General features: G+C 39.6%; 1 protein-coding gene across 12 annotated transcripts in view; it reads right to left on the reverse strand.

The window, feature by feature from the left end:
• Positions 1-14,524, reverse strand: part of ANKRD44 (ankyrin repeat domain 44) — a 132,258-nt gene that overhangs the window by 56,868 nt on the left and 60,866 nt on the right. For all 12 annotated transcript variants that reach the window (XR_007204683.1, XM_048308895.1, XM_048308890.1 and 9 more), the window contains exons 2-3: positions 13,888-13,971; positions 5,202-5,280 (exon numbers count right to left, since the gene is read on the reverse strand). Coding sequence is in view for 11 of the 12 variants with exons in the window: in XM_048308895.1 (XP_048164852.1) it covers positions 5,202-5,280; positions 13,888-13,971 (163 nt within the window). In the remaining variant the exon portion in view is untranslated. The remainder of the gene's footprint in view (positions 1-5,201; positions 5,281-13,887; positions 13,972-14,524) is intronic.

Genomic DNA, 14,524 nt, shown 5'->3' on the forward strand with positions numbered 1-14,524 from the left:
TTGTACCTTACAGGTTTGCAGGTAGCAGTACTAGTCTGAGAAGAGTGGCACATGCAGAAAAAAATGTAGAGAAGCACAAGTGTCATGTGCACAGCCTGGGTGAGCCTCTGAACTTGAGGAACAAAGGGATGCTTAAGCTTCATTTTGCACCATAACTTAAGTGCATTCAAAAGGCTGCAATTAATAAATCCCACTCTCTGAATCACCAGTACTTTCTGAGAGCTAATTCTCAGGAATATTAAGATGCTTGCCTGTGAATCACAGTGGTTATTGGGAATTGTGCTAAATAGTCATAGAAAAAACAAGTTCTTGCATATTTCCACAAGTCAGGATGCAGTTTTTTGGCTGAAGAAAAATAAAGCCACTTTCATAACTACTGCAACAATTAGAGGCAATCCTCCAAACTCACCTCAGAACCTGGTACCTGGTGGTACAACCTGCCCTCTGGAAAAACATCCATTAGAAAAGACATTGTTTCAAAGAGTTTTCTAATTAATCTGTCTAAGCAAGGAAGCTTTTGCCTTCTTTTGTCTTCGTAAGAAGGCCATTATAGCTGACACATTAGCATCCTGCCCTTTGCCTGCACTGTGTGCGGCTCTACAGACAAAGAAAGCAACAACTTTCTCCACCATCAGGACTTCAAGGTACCTTCCATTATCCTGATTTGGCCTGGTAGCTATCTTGAAGATGCAAACTGTTCATGTGAGTTCCTAGTGATTGACAGCAAATACCTCTTTTGAGGTTGAGAAATTTGTTTGGTATTTGCCTTGGGGTTTTGCCTTATGTTCTTAACTAAGGTTTCTTTTGTTTTACCTCTACCCATTCACTAACTCCTACAAGCAGATGGTTACAAATCAGAAAGGCTAGTATGTGGAGTAGCAAAGCATGACAAACATTATTCCTCAGTATTTAACAACTCCAGCAGCATTAGTGAGTGCGAAGATGATGAGAAAACCTAGAGAAGTATCTCCATCAGTAGCTATTCATGCCCTTCACTGATCCACTTATCCTTTGAGAAACTGAAATAACTGCCAAGAAAGCAACTGAAGAAAATAGTAAAAGGAAAACAAGACCAGTATTAAGAAAATAATACACAGCATGCTATTAGCCTTTTCTTTCTCAGCTGTTTTCCACATCCCTTTGCCTCCTTGTGCCTCTTCATGTGAAACAGTGAAATTGTTCTTAGGTATCTAATGCAGTGCATCAGTTGAATATGTTTGTGATTTCTGTTTGTTTTTCAGGAGCTACACAATTCAGCCATTGCCTGTTACAGAACCTGCTCTTGTCCATCTACTGAGATGCACGTCTTCTGAAGAGATGTTTCAAAACATTTCCTCTTGCCCATTTCCTTCACCAAAATTCAACTTCCTAGGTTCCCAGCAGTTCTTTGCAGGCAGTAGTTAATGACAATGAAAAAACTTCACCAGCACTGATGCACTCCTTCATGGACAGAAAATATCTGTTGTTTTAAGGATGATCCAGCAGAGGCACTGGGAGAGCAATGCTCATATTTTCAAAGGTGTCCTCTACGCTCCAGGAATTTGGAGGCCCATCCTGTGACAGCCCTGAGGACAGCCCTTTGAAAGCAGAGTAACACAGAAATCCAATTTTAAAGGCTAAGTGCTCTAGAACATGCTCATACATCTAAAATGAGCTGTGTACAAACTCCAGAAGCTTAAATTTTCAAGACCATCCCACAACACATCCTCAAAGTCAACCGGAAATTCAGTGTCCCTCTCTTCACTGTGGACCATTAACCATGTTTCAATGCACTTCCTACAATACTCCATGAATTAATCTGGGTGTCTATAAGGACAAAGAGGGCTACTAAACATTCCAACTGGTGTATATTGTGTCAATCATAGCACAATTTTCCTTGAAAATATAAGTTGCTTTAAAGATTTCACTCTAAATGCTTTCAGGTAGCCACAGCACCCACCCATCCTATAAAATACCCACTTTAAAAAAAAAAAGTTCTTCAGAGTAAAGCCTTTTCTCAACCTCACCTTCTCCACCATGCTCTTGGGAGGGCTTGTACCCCTGAGCCTGAAGGAAAGGTTTAGCTGTAGGGATTTGCTTTGTGAGGCTGAAGTAGACAACATAACATATAATGTTACAGATAAAATCAACAGAGAGGAAACCTTCTGTACTCTACTTTTCTTTAATATGGCTGTTTTGTAATCTTTGCCATTTTTCACTCTCAAATTTTTCTGCCAGAAGAGGAAATAAATCTGCAACTGCCCCTGTTCTTTTGAGATCTGAAATAAACAACTCGATGCTGGCTTTCAGGAATAAAGTTAACATCTCTTTATCATAACCAAAGTACAGTTTTCCATCCAGCATATCTGCCAAATCCACATCTCTAGATTCCACAGTCTATATCTCCAATATTAGGGATAGTCAGTGGAGGAAGAAAACTCTACTCTTTAACCTATTAATGTCATTATTTACATGTACCTTTCCAATTTCTCCTGTAAGACACAGCAACAGGCCCACCAAAATGTCAGGACAACTTCTTGGAGAGAAGCTCAGAGTCTTCTGAAATAGTAAAGCACGGTAATATTGCCAAGATGGGAAGTGCCTTGGTGAGGAACAAGGGGTAAGGGACTGAGCTTAAACATGACCCCCTCAGGCACCAGCACAAAGCCCAGGATGGAGAGAGGCACCAGCACAAATGGGAATGGAGCTTGTATTTGCCCAGACAGTTGCTCTTGCACATCCATGACTGTGTAATCATAGAGATTCCTTCTGTGAGATGGCTACCCTGCTCCTTCTCCTTTCTGACAGAAAGGAGGTGAAGAAGTGCTCAAAGCTCCCTGCTTTCATGTAGCCTGGAAAAACAAAACCTCAGAGCACACTTCCCCAGTTTGAACCATATGATTATGGATCAGACCTTTGAGCTGGTGTAAACTGGCTCTGACATTTAATGGGCCATGGTGACTCACACCAGTTGAGGGATGTGGCACTCTCTCTCCTGTATCAATTCCAAACAGACTCCATTTCACTGGCTACCTAGAAAGCCATTCCTGGTCTGTCTCTAACCACCTGGGCAGAAATTTTATTCATTAGACACTACATTTATTTGTGCTGCCACCAGTTTATAGACCACAAATCTCAGAAGGTGTGTATTTAGTTTAATTTCTCTCCTGAACACTGTACAGAATGAAATCCTCCTAGCTTCTACTCATGCTGAGAATATTTCTTGACACCAACAGCAAGCATTTGTGTGCTTTCTCTCTGTGAAAACACCGTCTCATTCTAAAGTCAGACAACAAAGTTTTTCTGCTTATGTAACTGTTATGTTCAGATTAATATTTTATGACACACTTTATGGACTGAAGAGGTGAAGCAAAGGAAGATGCTGCACTTGTCTTTGCAGCCTAGTTCATGGAGAGATCACAGTCACAAAGAGGTGCTTATAACAACTCATAAACCTGCTCCTCCAAGGCTCAGAAACCTCCAAACCTGCTCTTGGATACAAGTACTCATGCTCATCATGAGTAATGATACTTCAGATATTAAAGGACAATGAATAAGTAGAATATAAAACACTAAATTAATTTTGACTCATGCTGAGCTAGTTGGGAAAGATCCACACAGTCCCTTCAGAATGAACCCCAGCACAGTCCCACTGACACAAAGTTCAATTTTTAAAAGCCTACATTATAAGTGTTTCACACTCACTTGGATATATAAAAACTCCCCAAGATGCATCACCTACATTTTATGCTGTTGATCAGACAAATCCTATAGCCCATGGATGACATTTTGACAGTGAGGAATCACTTGTGCTGTTGCTTGCAAAACTTGAAAAAATACATTGCTCCTGCAGTCTCCTCACACTGCAATGGAACAGCAGTATGTGACAAACAACACACGCTGCAAGAACACATGCACAGGGTGAATTTATTAACTCCTTCCTCCCAAGGAAGAAAAATCATGTTTGCATTTAGCACACTGAAAACCCACCCAAGCATAACCTGTCAGCAGAGCAGTGCTCATTTCAACCATTCTGCAGCCATCAGGGGTAGAGCAGAAAGATCTGATGTGTGATGCATGTCCAGCTAGTTACCCTCACTAAGCAATTAAGCAACCCAAAATTCCCCCAAAATGAACAGAGGAAACACATAGCTACAGCAAACTGAGTTCTCGTTTTCTGCCTTCTCCAGGTCTGGCTAGACTGGTGAGCCAAAGAAATTTGTTTGTGTGGTCTGCATGCACCCGTCAACAGCTTGATCTGACTTTGAAATTGGCTGGTGCTCTAAGCAGGAGGCTGGATCAGGTCATTTCTAGAAATACCTCCCAGCCTGAACTATTCTAGGATTCAAGGTTGGAAATTAGAAGGTGCCTTGTAATCACAGGGCTGAGAATTCTGAAATAACTAAAAAAAAAAAAAAAAAAAAAAAAAAGAGAGAATTCATTTGAAGAAGCAGTCTCAAAATTCGTGAAACCAATTGTGTAGCAAGGTTGATTGCAAGGGGTGAGACGTTTGTACCATAAGGATCCTTTCAGTCCCACATTCTTAAATCCCCATAAGCTTTACTCTTACAGCTCTCCAGCTTAGAAAAACACTGCCTTTGAAATCTGCAAGCACATCCAGGAGTCTGCCAGGAATTATGCTCGCTTCTTGAGAGATGACTGCTTTATGCTTTGTTCTGACATATTTTGAACATGTTTTCTGTCACTACAACAGTTGGGAAACATTTTTTTGATTTCTTTTGTTTAGATACTTCCTACTACACAGTTTCTAATATCCAAATAAACTTCCTGACTGTTAGAAATATGCCTCTCATGTAAATAGCACTTACAATTCATTTAAGCTAATTTATAATTTTTTTGCTATTATTCCATAATTTTCGCTTAACAGGAATTCTTGGCTTGTACTCCAGGATGTGAACCCACATTTCAAATATGTACTACAGCAAATTTCTGAATCACAAATACTGTCAGTTTGAATGCTTTAGAAGTGGTTAATAGCTAGTTACTTTGTATATTAATTCTGCTCAGTCACAGGATGCGTTTTACGATTGTATCACCAAATTTACATATATTTTCTAAGCTTGCAACAAATGCAACCAGCTCTGTGAAACTCAGAAACAGGCAATGCCCAAAACTCCCTCATGTATGGTTTGTTGGGTATTCCTTGTAGCTTTAAAATTAGCTGATTTACCAGTTAATAGCAGTGAGGGACTGTACCTTACCTGACAAAATGAGAAGCTCAATGATGTCTGCATCCCCCAGAAATGATGCAACATGAAGAGGGGTCCTTTTCTCGGCATCCTACAAAACCACAGATTGTCCAGTCATAAAACATGGTCAGTAAGCGCAGGCATTGGTGTTAAAGAGCAAAGGATTTGTAAACATTTATTTTTCTGTGTGCATTTCTGTTTATAATTAGAAATGCAATCTCAGCCAGTGAAAGAACAGAATTCAAGATCTCAACAACACATTTCCTCCCAGTAATCCCCTATTTTTTATCACTGCTTTCCACCACACCATGCAGAGACATTGTCTTTACTCAGATATCCTATTTACAGGTAGATGAAATCAAATCTAAAATGAGCAAAGAGAGCATCTTTGGGTCTCCTTTAGAAACATTTTCCACTCTTAAGTATCACAGCAACATAATCCAGATGCTTCTGGATATCAGACTTGGCAATGCAGTTTGCATCAACAGTGCAACACCAGAGTCTTCAGCAGGGTATCTCAGGAGAATGGTTTGGAACCACACACAAGGTCAAGATGCAAACTCCTCTTTGTCTAAAAAGATTCTTGTACACCAGTTAGCCTGGATATCTACAGCAGCCCAAAATGGGCATGTACACCTTGGTTGACCCTTAAACATAAATTATTATCAGTCAAATCTGTCTTTAAAGTTAGAAGAATTGCTAGTAATCATATATATAACTTCTGAAATATGTCTACTTTTATTCGATTTGTGTAATTTTCCAAATGAGGGAGTCCATTTTAAAGATTTTCTTTTTTAATTTCAAGGGGTATAAATACAGTGTTCACAAAAACCCTTTATTTTACTGCTTTATTCAGCTGATTCCAGAACACAGGCCTTTAAAAGAAACTGCTAAATATTACAATATGGGCAACAGCAATCACAAGAACTGCTAATGCTGCTCATTGTGCTATTTGATCCCTGTTTCCATCCTAAATGTATTTCATTTTGGCTTCTTAACCACAAAAATAAGTTCTAAGAGACCTTATCCATCAAACTTATTGCAACCTACTAGCATTAAATATTTTAAGCTGGTAACAAATTCAAAACATCTTGCAAACAATACCAACAGTGAAATCCTACCAATATTTACACTCTGTCCCTGAAACAGATCTCTGAGCCTGTCATGAAAAATATCACTTTTAACATGCCCAATCAGTCATCAACAATAAGCTATTCTGGAATATCTTCAAAGTATGCTATAAATGTGGACAAGTCTGTGCAGCAGAACCATTTGTCATGGGAATGTTGAAAATTGTTTTCCAGCACTGAGAAGCACAGAGCCACTGATCACCAGAATCATATATATTTAATTTTTATATTTGTATGCATTTTTAGACATACATAATGTATGTACTCCTCAAATTCTGCTGCATTGGGTTTTGATCTTTACATATTGGGCATGTACATGAAACGCTCAGAAGACTGGTTACATAAAACCCTAATAGTCACAGGTCAAAGGGGAAGTTCTCTTACAGACTTTTACCTGCTCACATGGTAGGCAAATTAAAAGAATATTAAGCAGTGCCCATGCAGCAGTGTTCACTCAGGAACCAATATCACAAGGTACTCCCATATGATCAGTTCCTAACACCACAGATCAGCTTCTACAGACTACATACGTGCATAGGAGACCTTCCATAGTTTCCATATTCCCTATCCTAAGGCTACCCATGGCAAAAAACATACTGACTGACCAAACATATATACAACAATACAACCAGCTGGTTCTGGGTTTCTTTTTTAGTTTGTTGGTATTAATGCATGAAGCTCTCTTTAGTACAACACAGTACCTGTCAGTGCAACACAGCCAAGTTTGGCAAGAGCAAAGCAGTTTGAAGTTGAATGCTAATGATACAAGCCCAAGCAGTTTTCTATATCATGGAACCAAGGCTACTCAGTGCTTTGTTGATTATAAGCAGTTTGCTGTATTAAACTGTAAATCTGATGCAAATTTGATAACTGAGAGAGGAAAGGACATGAAACAGAAAATTTTATCCTTCTGTAGCAGAAATAACACTCTAAGCTTTCTAAGCTTTCAGTTTTTAAAATCAATACAAAATCCTATCATCTTCAGAGCGAATCAAGTTTTCAGAGAAAGATGGATTTAGTCACAAAACTTAATTTAAGCTTTATTTCTCCAAGAGGAAAAAATCCTAAAATTTCTCCATTTATCACAACCAGGCACAAATCAGAATTCACCTGCACATAGGCAACATTTTCAGGATTCTGGCAGGGAGAAATCGACACACTACACCCGCAGCTGAGCCCGCGGTTGAGCAACTCAGTGGAGGAACACCCTCGAGTTCCTGTTTAGACTGTGCACAGCACTGATACCGAAACAGAGGAACTGAGGCTTCTGCCTGTCTGCCCCACCACCGTCACTGTGTCCCCCTCAGAGCCGTGTTCCCTCACAGCCACACCTCCTCACTCACTGGCTGGGTGCCCAGCCCGCACCCCAAAATCCGCTCAGCTCTAGACATCCTCGTCCCATGGTGCTGGTAACAGGAGCACAGAAGTAAATCAATAATGGTCTAAAGACTGGAGCCTATACACAGAGAGAGGGATAAAATTTGTCATTCCAAGGAAAGGCTTGGCAGAACCCCAAACCTCAACATACATTATCAAGGCAAGGAAAGTAAGTGGGGGAACAGATGATAACAGAATTACAAAAAGCATTAAGACAAATAATCAGACCTGCTTCAAGTGCAGTTCTCAGAAGAACAGTCAGTAAGAGACAGTAGATAAGCTATAAACAATGGCTAGAAAATCATGCCGAGATAAGATAAACTCTCTTTCCAGTACCTAAAGGAGGCCTACAAGAGAGCTGGAGAGGGACTTTTTACAAGGGAGTGTAGTGCTAGGACAAGGGGAAATGGTTTCAAGCTGTTAAGAGGGCAAGTTTAGATTAGATACTGAGAATAAATTCTTTACTGTGAAGGTGGTGAGGTACTGACACAGAGTGTCCAGAGAAGCTGTGGATGCCCCATCCCTGCAAGTGTTCAGGGCCAGGTCGGATGGAGCTTTGAGCAACCTGGTCTAGCAAAAGGTGAAAGGTGTCCCTCATGGCAGGAGGTTGGAATGAGATGATCTTTAAGGTCACTCTCAACCCAGAGCATTCTGTGATTCTATGAAAACTGTGTTAGCAGCCTATATTAGTTCACAGAAAAGATGATGCTGCAGGTTAACATTATCTAAAAAACTTTTTTGTTTTTTTTAAACAGATAAAAGAAACTAAGAATCTAACAGCCAGGCAATCAGGAACAGAAGGCCTCAGCAAGAAAAACACTCAACACATGCTTAAACTGTTCAAGTGATTACAGTGGCACTGATAAGGCCCCCACAGGCTTAAAATTAGACTAGTCCTTAAGTGCTTTATTGGATCAGAGCCTTGGGGTACAGGAAGATTAGCAGAACAGTGAGCTGAATTAATCATATCAGCACACGTAAAATATTCAGGTACATTAAGGAAAGGGCCTACATTTTCTCCTCAACACAGCCTATATCTCAAGGGAGATAATGGATTTGAATTTCAATATCAACTGCAACTGCTCAGATCAGGTGATGCTTAGGACAGAGTTATTTACTATTAAAATGTAAATGCAACTGCTGCAGAAAATAAATGAATGTACCCTTTCTTTGTCACCAAACTGACTGAGCAGCTAACAGGAATAGTTGGAGTTTACAGAAGGAGTTTAATGCACCACAGAAACTGAGTTACTGAAGCCTTTGGATTCCCACCACCTTCAAAATGTGCCTGGGTGGCAGAATAAAGCACATGAATGGTTATAACTTCCACTGATCAAGTCTAACCAAAACAATGACAGAAACAAGCCTCCTGCTCATTCATTCCATACACAGTTGTTACATCTGAGTATACCTCATTTAAATAGCACAACCATTAAAAAAAAATTCAGATACAAGTTGACTTCAGAAAAATTAAATATTAGGAACTGAAAGGAGCTACTGAGGAGGCCAAAAGCATACAAGCACCTACTTCTTGGGCTATTTACAACCATTCAGAGCCAAAAGCTGATGGTCTACCAAGAAAATCTCTGCTGCTTCAAGGATTTCCTCCTTTTCATACATTCTTTTATTAAAGCCTGTAATTCACAGAGCAAATTGAAATGTTTGAATGTGAGCACCACTGGTGAAGGTGAAAGCCAAGCTGTGTAACTTATGCCTTGTGCTCTTTCTTCTGCATGGTAATAATCATGCATAGAAATTCCCATCTGAAAATGCAGATCCTGGTTTCAGCACCTCTCATTTCACAGTCTTCAGTTTAGCCTCAGAAACAACGATTTTTCTGGACTGACTCTTAAATTGCCAAGTGCTCATGAGGTAGAAGAGGTAAATACTTAGATCTTCTAGAACATGAAAAATTATCTTCTCTCTCCCCCCTCATCTAACGCTTGCCTTCCATGAGGCTGACAGTGACTTTTATGCTAAAAGTGTAACTTTAAAAATTAATTACTAATTCCAGATTGAGACCATAGAAACTGTTATCCTAAAGAACAGAAATATTCTGATGCTTATGGGTATTCAGTGTAAGACTCAAAACATAGACTTAAGTAACTCCTCCATTTTTATAAATACAATTTTGACTTTGGATGGGGGGTGCTAAGGCATGGGAGCATACATCACTCAGGATGGGAAAAGATTCAGAAAATTCAAGTATTTCAGGCTGATATTGCTGCCTTTGAAGAAAATAATGCAGTTACAGCCAAACCCTGCCCTGAGACTTTAATGGTCTATACATCCTTAACTGTCTCAAACTGATAACATGAGTCACCAGCACAGATATATATAACACAGTAACCATTACTACACTAGCATGCCGTTGCAAAGCAACCCAGAATATTTCAGACTCTCAGTCTCCCCAGCAGAATCATCTTCACAGTTCAAAAACTTTCTTTATAAAATATTTAAAAAAAAAATCTGAGCCAAAAAAATATTTAATTTAAATAAAAGTCATGCTAGTTACCTTGCATTGCAAACATCAGTGTAATTTCATATTCAATTGTCTTACATAATGGAGAATTGTTCATAGTTTCTGTAAAAAAAAATTCTCCATCACTTCCCACTTAAATAAACAGCATATTAAACAGCACTACAAGAGGCTAAATACCCAGTGGAAGTCAGCTATTACTCAGCACCAAACTGTCAGTCTGTGTCAAAGCAGAAGCCTTCCAAAGTTCTTGACTAAATCCTCCAGAAGACTTTCCAGCACAGCAAAACTACATCTAGAAGAGGAGCATTTACTTCCAGGATAGCTTTATTCTCCTGCAAGGCTCCACATTCCAAAAAGGTAATCACTGTTCCTTAGATGAGCTGAGGTAAGGGTCTGGTGTTCCAGGATTCCTGAAATATCACCATTACAGCCTCTCCTAGTCCCAAGTCAGGCATGTCACTCTGAACTGAACAACAAGCTGGTTTCTACTTCAGCTATCCCAAACATGCAAAGCCTTTCAGACTCACAGTCCTAAACATGTGCACACTTTTACCCTCAAACACTCACAGCACCTCCAAAAACATGCTTAGCAATAGTACAGGAATATATAGAACTTGTGTGCGTGTGTGAAGACCTGGATGACGCCTGAATCCTCCTGACAAAGGCAGTCCTGAAAATCTATGCCTTTCCAAGCAGGATAATGAGAAAAAAAGTAATAAACAGCACACATACATGTGTCTCCATAATTACTTCCTTCCTGCCCTCCTTATCTCATAATAAACCACCCCCTAAATAATGGTCCTGCATGTGTGGCCCTGCAATCTCTGCTGGTGCTGCTGCCTGACACTCTGCAGCTAGAAACAGGGTTCTATCCAAGAGAAAACACAGCATTAGAGGATAAAAAATAAAAACAGAGAATGAAATGACTTGCGAATAACACATCAGTTATTGGGAAGAATACTGGAGAGTTTTTTTGACCTTTTTGTTTGACTTTGGATGTCTTAAAGGGAAACTAAACGAGAAGACTGAGAGGAAAATGGAAATTTCACAGGAAGGATTTTGATTTGTAACATTTAACATAAGAACTGGACTTCACAGACGTAAGACATGTATTATGAATCCCAAATAAGAAGGGGTTACAACTGCATGCAGATTAATCCCTAGATTCTGGGAGTCACTCTTTCCCACTCTTCCCTAAGTAAAAACAGTGCCCCAAAAAATCCCCATCTACATACACATAGCATGATCACCCTGCTACTTCTGAATGTACCAAACAGCAAGCCTAGAAGATGTCTACCTGCAACTAATCTGGCAGTCTGGATTGTCCAAGTGACGTCACAAATGTCCTGAAAAAACAGGCTGCTGAATGCTGCCCACAGGTAGACCACACTTCCCACAGACACAGTGTGTATTCAGTACCCAGGGGTAGGGAATTGCTCATTGCCAGTGAAATATAACAGAGCCCGTGCCCTCAGGATGCACAAGTAGCATTGCATGCCCCCAGAGCACAGGTAGGGACTGGAGAGGTCAAAGTGACAATTACAGTGGCAGAATGAACTAAAACCACACTTGTAATCCAAGCAGATTTCACTTTGTTGCAAAATAGAAGTCATAGTTAGAGCAGTATCCAGAATGTAGCCATTTCCATCAACAAACACATCCTTGGCTCGGGAAGTTACTAATTATTTTAGCAGACCAAAAAAAAAAGAGTAATATTCTAAACTTCTGATTTCCTCCAAACTCTTTCCTGAGATTAATTTTCTCTTGGGAAGTATGCACATGCATTCCTAATTTTGTGTTGTTTCTCCATGCACTTTTTCTTCTGTCTTCCAAATACTTCTCTTGATGGAGATTAAAAAAACCCCAATTTTTTAAACTTCAAAAATTCCCAAAGCTTGCTGCAAAACCAGACTTTTATTTTGTATCCCTGTCCTACCTATATTTGAACTATTCCAGTGTTAACACAGCCAACCAAAATGATCAACAAAGGACAAATCTCTGCCAAACAGTGTCAGAGTTTCCTCTCATGTGAGCAACCAAACACTAACATGGAAGTAATTAAAAACACCCTTAAAATAGAAACATAAGCATGCGATGCAAATTGCCAGCTCACAGCACAATGAGGGGGAATTCTTTTCATCTTTCTTTAGTGATAGTTTAAGCAATTGACACTTCCCTGCAGTCACTATTCAGAACATAATCTTCAGAGTTTGTGTTGACCAATATTTTTCTAATTCTCTGTCAAAGAACAGCTTTGCATTTTTCTCCTGACAAAAAAGCTGTTGAGGCAAAGCATTCTTGGGTGGATTTTGAGCATTGTAAATAATATTCTGGGCAAAACCATTCAATGATTTTTCTATTTAGTACTATGGTACTCATCTGCAAAACATATTCTTCATCTAATCTTGCACCTGACAGCTGAGAGCATCTCCCTAGCAACCATCACTAACACCCTTGCAGCCAAAGGATAGAAGAACATTGGAGCAGGCCACGAAAACCTTGTACACAAAATGCTATTTTGAAAATCCAGTGTGAAATACAGAGGAAATTTTAGGACTGTAGTGTTCATCTAGTTTGCTGAAGGGGTTTTGTTTGGTTGGGTTTGGTTTTTTCCTTTGGTTTATTAAGATCATCAGCAAAAACCAAGAAGGAGGAAACTCAAGGGAGATGATTCTTTAAAGAAGCACTTTTAGGAACTTTGAAGAAAGCAATCAGGTACTGATAGTCACATGGAAAGTTTAACATCAAGGTCTTGGATCAGATTTGAAACAGCAGCAAGTCTTTTTCCTTCTACTGGACAGCAAACGGAGTGGAGCCCCAGTCAGCCAGATCTGAAGGATCACCTGTCTAGTTCCTTTTGGCAGCTCTGAACCAGATGGTTGGACCCCACTACCTGCAAAAGCTGCAGTGCCAAGACTATACCAGACCAGCTGCTGGAGGCAGCGATGAATAAACTGATGGGTTTATGTCACAGAAAGACATGAAGAAAAGGAAGGTTCATTCAAAAGTCCAGGAAACACCTGGAAATCATCATTCTGCTCCTGCTTTCTATTCTCACCACTTTGAGAGGCCACAGGTCGTAGTCAGGACTGGCAGGACTTATTTCTAAGAGTACAGATTTAAGTTAAAATCAAAGAAGGGCAAAAAACCACCCCAATTTCGGCAAAAAATACCAAGTTGAAATGGAGATTTTTTTCACTGCCAAAGCACTCAACTACTACTATTTTACAGCTGCTTACCATTCTGGCTAGAATAAGCCTGTCTGCAAAACAGTAATTCCTTTGTGGGCAAATTGTGGCCAAGATTCTGCTTCCTTACTCTCATTGCTGAGAATTATAGTGAAGCTTTAGTTCAAGCAGAGTCAAATGCATAACAGCTCCTGATCTGCAAAGACTCTAAATAAAAGGAAACCCTACAGAGAGTAAAAATATGCAATTTTCAGCTGTTTTCATTCATTTTCTCAGTAAGAGAAAAAACAATGTCCCTGACTGACCTTCACATTTGGAATAATTACCATACACTTAGAAAATTTAAAGTCACCTGCTAGAGACAATTATATATCAGACTCCTAATTAGGATATCACTGAAGCCCCAAATCTCTAACTTCCCAATCATTTCCATTCTGTTATGAGTTAATTACTGAGGACATTTTTAATACTGTCATTGCCACAGTCCATAAGCATGGTACACAACACGCCAAGTCACATACCAAGGCGTTGACATCCTCAGTTTTGTAGATCAACATCCGTATCTCTTCTGGATCACCACTGAAAATCGCCTGGACCAGTGGCGGCTGGAAAAAGAAAACAGAAGAAGCAGCATTACAGGTTTGTTTACTTTCTGTTTAAACTGAGAGCATTTTTCTCTTGCCAACATTTGCTAAAGCTGCCCAGAGACATGGTGTGACCCCAGCACCAAACCACCAGGAGTATCTCATGAGTAAGAGCTATCAGTTTTCTTGAGGATAAACTGAAATCATGAGCATGTTTGTACTATAATGAGCGTGTGCATGCACAAACAGGGACCCCCATTAGAATGGCAACTTTTGTCAACAACACACAATTAGCCCAGATGTTCTCCTTGGCATGTAAGGGGAAAACTAATTACATCAGATAGTGCTGCATGCTTGCTCTTGGCACAGATTAACGGTCATGCAATGCACATTTAGAAACAGAACATTATGCAGATAATGAATTTCTGGGCAATTACTAAACAACTTGTATTTTTTTACTGAATAAATACGCAATGAGCACAGTTAATTTTAACCACCCAAGAAGTGAAATAATTATCTTATTGTCTCAAGTCTGTTATTATGCTATTATGAATCAGAATGCAGAAATAAATAA

The sequence above is a fragment of the Corvus hawaiiensis genome, chromosome 7 (genome assembly GCF_020740725.1).
Source record: "Corvus hawaiiensis isolate bCorHaw1 chromosome 7, bCorHaw1.pri.cur, whole genome shotgun sequence".
Lineage (NCBI taxonomy): Eukaryota > Metazoa > Chordata > Aves > Passeriformes > Corvidae > Corvus > Corvus hawaiiensis.